The sequence below is a fragment of the Balaenoptera acutorostrata genome, chromosome 11, assembly GCF_949987535.1.
Source record: "Balaenoptera acutorostrata chromosome 11, mBalAcu1.1, whole genome shotgun sequence".
NCBI classification, from domain to species: domain Eukaryota; kingdom Metazoa; phylum Chordata; class Mammalia; order Artiodactyla; family Balaenopteridae; genus Balaenoptera; species Balaenoptera acutorostrata.
This window is the reverse complement of record NC_080074.1, coordinates 59,616,624-59,625,790: the sequence shown is the minus strand read 5'-3', so window position 1 is coordinate 59,625,790 and position 9,167 is coordinate 59,616,624. Positions and strand designations below refer to the sequence as shown.

Genomic DNA, 9,167 nt, shown 5'->3' with positions numbered 1-9,167 from the left:
GCTTTATATGTTATTATCTTGGGGGAGGGGTGATGACAGGGAACTAGAGAAGCAGGGGCTAATCCATCCACCTCCCTCTTTAGAGAAGCTTCCTCACCCTTTCCCAACCCCTCAGGTCAGACTCACAAAGATGGAGACAGTCATCTGGGAGACACAGGATTTAAAGGGATATCCTCAAAGCAGAACAACCCCCACCAAAGGCTATCCAAAAGAGATCACCGGAAACAACTTTTCTCTTCTTCCTTGCCCCAGTCAGCGGAAGAGGCTGGTGAAGTCGGTGAGCATCAGCTGGACGAGCTGCCCAGGGTAGAGGGCATGGGCCGCTGGGTCAGATGTCTCCTGCTCCGGTCGAAACAGGGTTGGTCCAAACACAATTCCCAGGTTGTGGGAGGTCATGCGGTTCTTGTCTGAGTGTGCTATCACCCTGTGGGCAAAGGCCGAGAGACAGGGCCATAGGGCAGCAGCCGTGCCACTGCAAATAAATCTAACCCTTCAGAGGTTTGAAGAAGAGTTCACTTTGGGATCCCTCCATGCGGTGGCTGAAGAAAATCAAGGAGAGAGCCTCCAGGGGGACGGAGATGAGACCAATGGAGAAGTCTTCAGGATACAACTTGAAGATACAACCTAGGATACACCCACCTCTTCCCAACTTCAGAGACTGCCCCTAGAGTCCTCTCTGCTCACAATTTGGGAGGCTTTAATTCAAATGGCTATGCTCTCTCTCAGAGGTCACTGCCCAGGCCCAACTCCACCAAATAAGTCATCCCTACTGTCCCAGTGAAAGACAAAGAAGCAGAGGGAAGGGAGAGGGTGAGATTTTCCTTATTTCTCTCGCGACATCCCTGGGCTTGTCTTGGTCCCCAGTTCCCCATTTGATGCTGACTGAGCAAAAAGGCCTTGACTCTGGTAATATGTGCTCTGCACAGAGGTTGCTTATTTCCTCCATCACCCACTAAACTTAGGTGTTTCCCTACCTTCACCCCATCTGAACACAGAGTCCCAGCTGCAGGCCCCATCCCACCCTCTTCCAACATGAACAAAGATGTTCAGTCTTCCTGACCTGCATAAATGCTCCAGGAGGTACTGTAGAGTGTCATGGTTGGGCTTCGGCATTGAGCTTATTAATTCTTGTAGTTGAGAGAGGCGCTGTTCTGATTCAGAGAGTGCTAGAGAGAGAGTGATGGGAAGGGCATGGGAGTGAGGTTAGGGAAGGTGCTAGGGCAGGGTGGGTAAACTCACTACTCTTTCCCATGCTCGGTGAAGACATCATTAATCTATCACAGCTTTCTTTTTCGCTGAGCCCAACTGCAACCTTAGAATTCTTTTAAACTCAGCCCTCTAAACACTCACCAAAAAAACAACTGGAGTTGGCACATTAGTCGAAAGTTATTTTCCATCTCTGTGCTCAGGATGGGACAGAAGAGTATAAGGGAACCTCTACTCTATTCTTTATCACTCATGCTCCCCCCCACTTCCCCTCCACCCCATATCAAGGGTATTGCCCAAAGCTCCCATCCTTTACCAAGGGCAGCACGAAAATGGGGCAGCAGCAGTGGAGGCACCAGAGGCTGAGGTAGCTCCCTGAGAAAAAGCTTCAGGGCTCCAGTGATCACATGAATGTCGTCCCACTCAGCACTGTCCAAATCTAATCGGCCTTCTGGAAGGAGAAGGAGGTACAGAGGGGCTCAGGGCTCAGAAATGGCCAGAGGGACCAAGAAACTGAGAGATCAGGAGTTTGGGAAAAGATTCAGTTAAGGCAGACCACAGGAATGCCTAGGGGGTCCACAGTGGGGCAAGACGGCACAGATCAGGATGGGGACAACCCCCCAGAAGCAGGACACGGGGAGCAGGGATGATGTGGGTGACTTTTAAGGGTCTGAGGGGCCCTTCATGTAAGTACCTTGTCCTGGCTGTTCTGGGAACACGTACCTCCCATCGGAGGTGATTGCCCGCTCTGCAACATGTATAAGAAGAGATCAAGCGCTAAGACATGTAGCTCCAGACAGAAGACGTCCCTTTTCTGCCAGCTCCCTCACTCAGAACCACCTGTGATTCTGATACATGAAGTTCTTAGTACCACACCTGCCCACAGCCACCTCACCTCTGTCCACCAAGAAGCGAAGTTTCTGGACCACTGCCAAGTTCCCGCTCACCCGGTAAATGCCATCCACATTTAGACCTAGGAGATAAGGCAGGGAGCAGATAAGGATTCTTGCTCTAAAGTGTGTGCTGGTGAGGGATCTGAGGGTAGAGTGAAAAAGGGCAGAAGGAAGACTAGGATGGGGGAGGTGGGGAGTTCTGGGCCTTGGCCTGTTAGAAGGGGAGATTCTGGGGTCTCTGGGAAGTGACCTCTCTTATCCACAGCAGCAACGCAGAGCCGCACAAAGCTGGGCACGGTGTCCCCTTCCCGCTGGCACAGTGATTCCAACTGGCAGCCGAACACCTGGTCTGGGGAGGCACAGAGTGAGGTGGGGAGCCAGTGACAGTGTCACCCATAAAAGCTCTTTCTAGCACGAGTCTTCACCCCAAAGTTGGGCTGGCTCTCCTGCCTGCCTGTTCCAGGTCTGGGCAAGGAAGTACACCCCCTCCCCCCAACAATCAGCTGCAGGGGGAAAAGCAGTGGTCTCAGAAGACCGCTAATCCAGTTTGGGAAGCTCTACTCTGAGCCTCGCTGAAGTTTTCTCATCCATGAAATGGGCTGATGCCGAGATCCGGAATGTAAATAAAAGTGCTTGCAAAAACACTAAAGCAGGCACGAAGGAGAAGGGCCTTAGGTGGCCCAGCCCATCTCACCTCGGAGCAGACCCCGCTCCTGCAGGGTTTGCAAGGGCGGTCTCTTTGCGATAAGCCGCTTTAGTTTGTTTCGTACCCGGTTCTGCTCAGCTCCTTCCGGACACCGACCTGCGGAAGCAAGTGCAATCTGAGCATGAGAGCAGCCGCGGCTGTGGCTCCGAGGAGCGGGGAAAAGCCCCCAGACCCCGCCCACCAGGCCTGCCCCTTAACTGGAGCTCCAGCGGCCGCTGATCCGCAGCAGTGGCTTGGACACCGGCTCGGACTCCTCTTCTTCGTCCTCCCCCGCGCTCAGTTCCCCCAGCTCCGCAGGTCCCGAACCAGACAGACGCAGCTCCAGGGGGTTCTCTCGATCCTAGATCCGCACAGCAAGATGGGCCGAATCAGAGGTTGGAAGAGAGCTCGGAGAGAAATCTGCACCCCCCTTGCCGGCTGCTGGGGTGCCACACATCCCAGGCCCACCCCAGGGCTCTACATGCCACCTTGTCCCTCACCACCCCACATCCTACAGTTCCTTCTCCACTCCTTCTGCCCGCCCGAGCCTCTCCCGGGTCACTGTCCCGCCACCTCCCACCCATCTCACCAGGCGCTCGATGACGGCCCGCAGTGCGCGGTGCCAGGCGCGTAGCTCGGCCTCGTGGTCTGACTGCAGCAGGAACTCATGGCCAGGGACCGTGCGGATCTGAGGGGCCCGCGGGGAAAGGGCTTGGGTCAGCGGGAAGGAGCATAAAGAGCAGGGAGGCCTAGCGGGAGACCCGTGAGGGAAACGGGGGGCGCACCCTCGGGTCGGGTGGGGCTTCGGGGACGAGCGGGAGAGCGCTCACGTGTAGGACGTTGCGGCGGCTGGACAGCTGGCGGCCGTGGGCCAGGGCGGCCCCGCGCAGGTCCACGCTGCTTTCGGGTCGGCTACCCGCTGGTCCCTGGCAATTCGGTGAGAAACTGAGGCCACAGCGCTGTTCCCCTCATGGCCTCCCTCTCACCCGCTGGACTGTGAGGACACCGGAGGCTGCGCTCCTTCCTCTCGACATGCCCTCCCCCTCCCCTCCCCTCCCCCCCCCCCCCGCCCCGCTAGGCCTGAGGCCGGTAGAAGTTGTGCCGGAACCCCTCGTGCCCCCCGCTGCTCCCCTCCCTCACACTCACCCAGACGGTGCAGGGGGCGGTCGGCGGTGGCTCTCGGTAGAACACCAGGCTGTTACCCGCTAGTACCACCCAAGATGGGCCCCAGTTCTTCCTGCAGGGGCGGCGGGGGGCAGTGATAATAGTGCAGAGGTCATTTACATTTGCGTGGGGAGGGCCCAACACTTGGCGCTCCCGTGGAATCCGACAGTCCCTGCCCCTGCTGTGTTCCCAGTTCTCACCGGAGCTTGCGGCCGCCCTGGGCGATCTTGGTCATATTGAGCATGCCCGACCTTTCCACCTCCTGGCAAGAGGAAGGAAAGATATCAATAAGTCACCCAGAGCCCCCCACAGTCACCATGGCTTTCCCCAGGGGATCTCCCAGGAGTGAGGTCCTTTAAAGTTGAGCAGGCGTTGCTCGGTAAGAGAGGATACCCAGACAACGCTCAGAAAGAGGAAGACCTTTCTGAAGGAGCAAGAACTGGGGGCTGGGCGGGGAGGAGCTTGGCGTTCACAAGGAAACGGGAGACTTACATGGGGGTCGTCCAGGACCTGCGGCAGGGACCGAGGGGACTGCAGAGCTGAAGGCTGGTCTGAGGGGTCAAGCTGGGAGGCGCGTCTGCAGAGGGAGGGTGAACCCTGGGGGAGGGGATTGGAGAAACAGGTGGAGGAAACTTTAACTTCGGAGTTCCTGGCTGTAGGGGGAAGAGGGGTGCGGATGTGGGGGTGTGAGTCAGGGGGTGTGGTGGGGTACTGAAGAAGAATGTCTTGCGTAAAAGAGAAAGTCTAAAACGATGGCTTTTCCTGCATGTGATCAGGAGGAGGGAGGGATCTCACCTGGGAGTCGAAAGGTCCTGGCGTCCCTGTGCCAGATTCTGAGTCCTTTGCCTGAGGTTGCAGGACACCGTTGTCCCTATTCATGGTCTGTGGCCCCTCCATGGAGCCAGGGTTCTGGGGGGAGGGAAAGGCAAAACTACATCCAGATGCCACCTCAATCGGCTCTCAACACCCTTCTTAACAATTTTTTGATTTGTCTGATCTTCTGAGAGTCCCAGTGAGAAAACATACTACTTTGGGGATCAGTAGGGGAAAGGAGGAGATTGAAGGGACAAGGGACAAGCAGGAGGGAAGGTCTCACCATCTCTCGGGTGCGAGTGTGGCGTGGAGGCTTCCAGGATTTGCAGCCAGTCAGCGAATTTATGTAGAAGCAGCGTCCAGAGTTGGGGTCCAAGTGCTGCTCCCAGGCGTCCAGCCTCTGCAGCGGGGGACATGCAGGGCTTGTGGGTGGGGACCGGGGACAGCGGCGAAGGTCCACCAGGTTGCAGTACACAGGGGGCTCTGACATGAAGGTCTGGGGTCTTGCCTGCAAGGAAAGGGGGAAGAAAGAGGTAGTTATTCTACCTGTGGCCCTCCCCGATCTTCTCTCTCCTAACCATCTCCTCCTCTCTCCCCCACCATTTTCTCACCACCACCTCCTGGCTGGGGTGACCCAGGTACTGAGGAAGAAACCCTAGTCTCCTGCAGCTGGTTTTTTTCTGTTTTTTTTTTTTTTTTGACTCCCTCCCTCACAGTCTTTGCTTTTCTCCTCACTTCCTGTTGCCAACTTCCCTCCTCCCCCACCCCACCCCCACCAGAGGACCTCAGGAAAGGGGAACAGGCTTTCCGTGTGCGTGGAGGGAGGGGTCAAGAGGAGCGTCCCACCCTCACATCCTCCAGAGTAAAAGGAGACAGAGAGGGGTCAGCGGAGTGACTCCTGCTAGCGGAGTGTGAGAGAGGAGGGGCCATTTTTCACCCACTAGTAAGTAAGAGAGAGGGGAGGGGCTGAATCTTCAGGAAGATCAAGGGAGTTCCATCTTTAGAGGAAACTCGCTGGTGACCTGAGCTAGCAAGACAGGACACAGCAAAAAACCCTGCCCTGGGCCAGGAGTCAAGAGGTTGAGAGAGAAAAGCAAAGTTAAGCTGGCCTTTCAGTCCCTCTATCATTTTCCAGGTTCCACGTACCCTCAGGATCTTTGCTACTTGCTGTCCCTCAGCTAGAATTCCTTCTCATCTCTTCATTTGTTTCAGGGCTGTCTCTCCTTATTCAGATTCAACTAAATGTCATTTCCTCAGAGATGCATTCCTAGACCACTTCATTCATCCTCCACAACATTTAGCTTCTTTGTAGCGCTTATTAGTACCAAGGGCTATCTTATTTATGTGTTCATCACCCCCATGGGAATCCCTTGAGGGCAGAGATTCTGTCTGTCCTGTTTGCTAATGTGCCTAGAACTAAGCCCAGCAGTAAACATCTGTTGCCTGACTGCTCAGAAGAAGCACTATGACTCACCATGTTCACATCCGCCTCTGTCAGCAAGTCTTCCTGGGAAAGGGATCTTCTACTTGGTCCTTCCTGGAAGTTCTTCAGGAGGCTGGGCCTCAAGTTGGTAACACTGATACTTCTACACATTTTAGGGGGAAGAGGAGGAGGCTGCTCAGATGTAGCCTGGGCTCTGCCTGGAGTTTCCTGACTCAGGTGCGTCTCCTCCAGGGAGCCAGGAAATAACTTTGGCCCTGGAAACAGAAAAATGGGAAGAGTTGGGGGCAGGGTCCCCCCATGGGTCTTGGCTGGGTCCCTGATCTTGGGGGCTCACAGGGAAGACAAGAGCAGGTAGAAAATTACATGAGATCTAGAAGGCTTGAGACTAGGAAGGAGAGGCAATAGGGACACCATGGTGGGGATGAGGGGTAGGAGTAGAGGATTAGCAACAGCTTCGGGGAAGGGGATCTTTCCAATAATTCCCAGAAGCCAGGGAGGTAGGAAGGTGATGGGGGAGGACTTACTCACCAGGAGTCCGGAGGGATTGGCTGGGGGGTGATGGTTGTTGGGCTCTGGGAAGGGCTGAATTCCTCTGTCATGTAGGCAGCTGGGATGAAGATGGGACGAGAGGTGGAGGGTGCTCCCAGGCGCCTTACCAACCACCAGTCTGAGTTGGTCTTTTGAAGCAGTAGGAACCTGTCCCCTTCAGCCAGAGACACCTGCCGGCCATCTGCCCCAGTGTAAGTGAAGGCATACAGGGCACGGAGCTGGGATCCCTGAGAAGGGCTCCGGGGCCCCAGCCCTAGGTTTCCCTGGGTATTTGGCCACCACCAGCTTGATAGCATTGTCATCGGTACTGTCACCTATGGGAAAAAGGGGTGAGGGAGATCCAGAAAAGGACAGGAGTGGCTGCTTGCAGGCAGAGAGACATGGTTCTAAGAGCAGTGTGGGGTAGAAGGGAAGACTAGAAAGCCTGGGGTAAGAGGAGGGGGTAAGGCAGAGAGCCTGAGTGGGGGTCAGTAACAGGTTTTGGGGGCTGAGAAGTCCTGGCTGATGTGACTAATGAGGAAGTATGTAAGTAAGGTGAGAGAGGATGTGGTCAGCAGGGCTTCGAGACCAGCAAGGCAGGAAATCAGAGGAGGGGGTCTAGCTGGGTGATTTTCCTCTAAGTACCTTCTGGGGCCAATCAGAAGATCCAGGGACAAGAGGAGCTGGTCCTGGGTGGTGGTGGGACTCTTGAGCTGGACACAAGAAGATGAGGAGAAAGAATCAGGTCTGAGACAGAACACAGGCAAAGAGACAGGAGTTAATGAATGACAAAGATACAAAAATGTGTGACCCTTTATTAAATTTACACAAGCACCAATGTTTCTATTGCCAATCACCTCAGACCTAAAACTGCGTGCTTCCTGTGCAGATTCAGAAAAACATAAAGACAGAGAAACAGAGAGCCAGAGAGAGAAATACTAAGACCAAACTGGAGAGAAAGAGAAAGTGGCTGGGAGAAACACAGAGGGGTTCAGAGTTTGAGGAAGAGGTGAAAATACCATCCTCTCAATTTAGGATGTGTTTTGGGGAGCTGAGCAGCCTTGATATGATCCTCTGTACATAAGCCTCTTGGGTGGGACCATACTTTAGTGTGTGGGTTCATTCATTCATGCTCTTAACAAGGATTGGCTGAGCACCTCCTGTGTGAAAAGAACAGTGTCAGCTACTGGAGATAAGAGAAGGGAAGGAGATAGACATAGCCCTTGCCCTCTTGAAGCTTAAAGACAGATCTTAACTGATGACATAATAAATTTATTAATTACAATTGAATCAGGGACTATGGACAAGTAGTACAGGATGCTTTGACAGCTTATGGGGGTGAATGGGGGACTAACGTTAGCTTCTCCCTGGTGGAAGGTGGGAACTGACCTCCGCTGTCAGTTGCCAGAGCTTTAAACCCCACACCTGTGCTTCCTCCTTACCTGACCACGCCTCTTTTCCCCTTCTCTCAGTTTCTCCACTGCAAGATGTGAGGATTTCTGTCTGGCTTTGGAGATGTGGGGTAGGGAATGCCCCACCCCCTTGATGACATCAGAGAGCCAGCTCTCCTCCCCTGACACGTGATTTGAGTCCTGGGCTGCCAGTATTGGGATTCTGTCTCAGTGATGTCTTCCTTAGTTTGCTCTGTTTTCAACTTGTGGAGAACCTTACCTCTCAACTCTCCCTTCCCACTTCCAAAATAGTGACCAACTTTATTCATTTATCCATTCGTCTGGTGGTTGTTAAGTGCTCAAATCTCATCCTCTTCTGCCTTCTCTGCCATCTCTCCTGCACTTTATCCTTTTCCTCTTTATTGGCTCCTTACCATTAGCTTTTAAACATATCCAAGTATCTCCCATCTTTAGACAAACTTCCCTTTACTGTACTCTCCAGTTGCCACCCTATCTCTGTCTTCCTTCTTACAGTCAAACTTCTTGAGAAAGTTGCCTACACATGGGGGTCTCCATTTCCTCTCCCCTCACTCCCTCACCTTTGCAAGCTCACTCCTCATAGGGTCACCCCTAACTCTGCAGTCCTTATGTTGCTTGACATCTCAGCAACAGCCAACACAGCTGACCTTTTCAGCAGTTCCTTCTCTGTTGCATAAGGAAGGACTTTGCTTGCTTCTTAAACCCCAGAAGTCTGTCTAAGATCCCGTACCCTTTGCATTCTATACACCATAGGTGATCTTATTCTCTCCCCAGCTCAAATGACCTCCATACGTTGCTGGCACCATATCTCTGGTCCAGATCTTTCTCTGGAGCTCCAGTCTAATCCATTGTCCACTTAAAAAATCCACTTGGGTTTTTCACAGGTAACACAAACATAGTATGTTCTGAACTGAACTTGTCAGCTTCTCCCCCAAATCTGTTTCTCTTCTAGTACAACTATTAAGTTAAATATACTTATTTATTTATTTTTGGCTGCATTGGGT

At 53.5% G+C, this 9,167-nt stretch overlaps 1 protein-coding gene across 3 annotated transcripts in view; it reads right to left on the bottom strand.

Annotated features, from left to right (window-relative positions):
- Positions 1-103: 103 nt before the first annotated feature.
- The window catches only part of ARHGAP9 (Rho GTPase activating protein 9), a 12,831-nt gene continuing 3,767 nt past the window's right edge, over positions 104-9,167 (bottom strand). Inside the window, exons 2-19 of one of the 3 annotated variants that reach the window (XM_057555983.1) lie at positions 7,379-7,446; positions 6,747-7,068; positions 6,236-6,471; positions 5,045-5,269; positions 4,744-4,857; positions 4,441-4,545; positions 4,149-4,210; positions 3,931-4,021; positions 3,615-3,710; positions 3,374-3,472; positions 3,004-3,145; positions 2,794-2,901; positions 2,350-2,448; positions 2,102-2,179; positions 1,901-1,954; positions 1,523-1,657; positions 1,061-1,166; positions 104-424 (exon numbers count right to left, since the gene is read on the bottom strand). In XM_057555983.1, coding sequence (XP_057411966.1) covers positions 253-424; positions 1,061-1,166; positions 1,523-1,657; positions 1,901-1,954; positions 2,102-2,179; positions 2,350-2,448; positions 2,794-2,901; positions 3,004-3,145; positions 3,374-3,472; positions 3,615-3,710; positions 3,931-4,021; positions 4,149-4,210; positions 4,441-4,545; positions 4,744-4,857; positions 5,045-5,269; positions 6,236-6,471; positions 6,747-7,068; positions 7,379-7,446 — 2,312 coding nt within the window. In that variant the 3' untranslated portion in view covers positions 104-252. Of the gene's footprint in view, positions 425-1,060; positions 1,167-1,522; positions 1,658-1,900; positions 1,955-2,101; positions 2,180-2,349; positions 2,449-2,793; positions 2,902-3,003; positions 3,146-3,373; positions 3,473-3,614; positions 3,711-3,930; positions 4,022-4,148; positions 4,211-4,440; positions 4,546-4,743; positions 4,858-5,044; positions 5,270-5,372; positions 5,446-6,235; positions 6,472-6,733; positions 7,069-7,378; positions 7,447-9,167 lie in introns of those variants that run through there. The other 2 variants (XM_007179672.2, XM_007179673.3) reach the window with 2 other exon arrangements.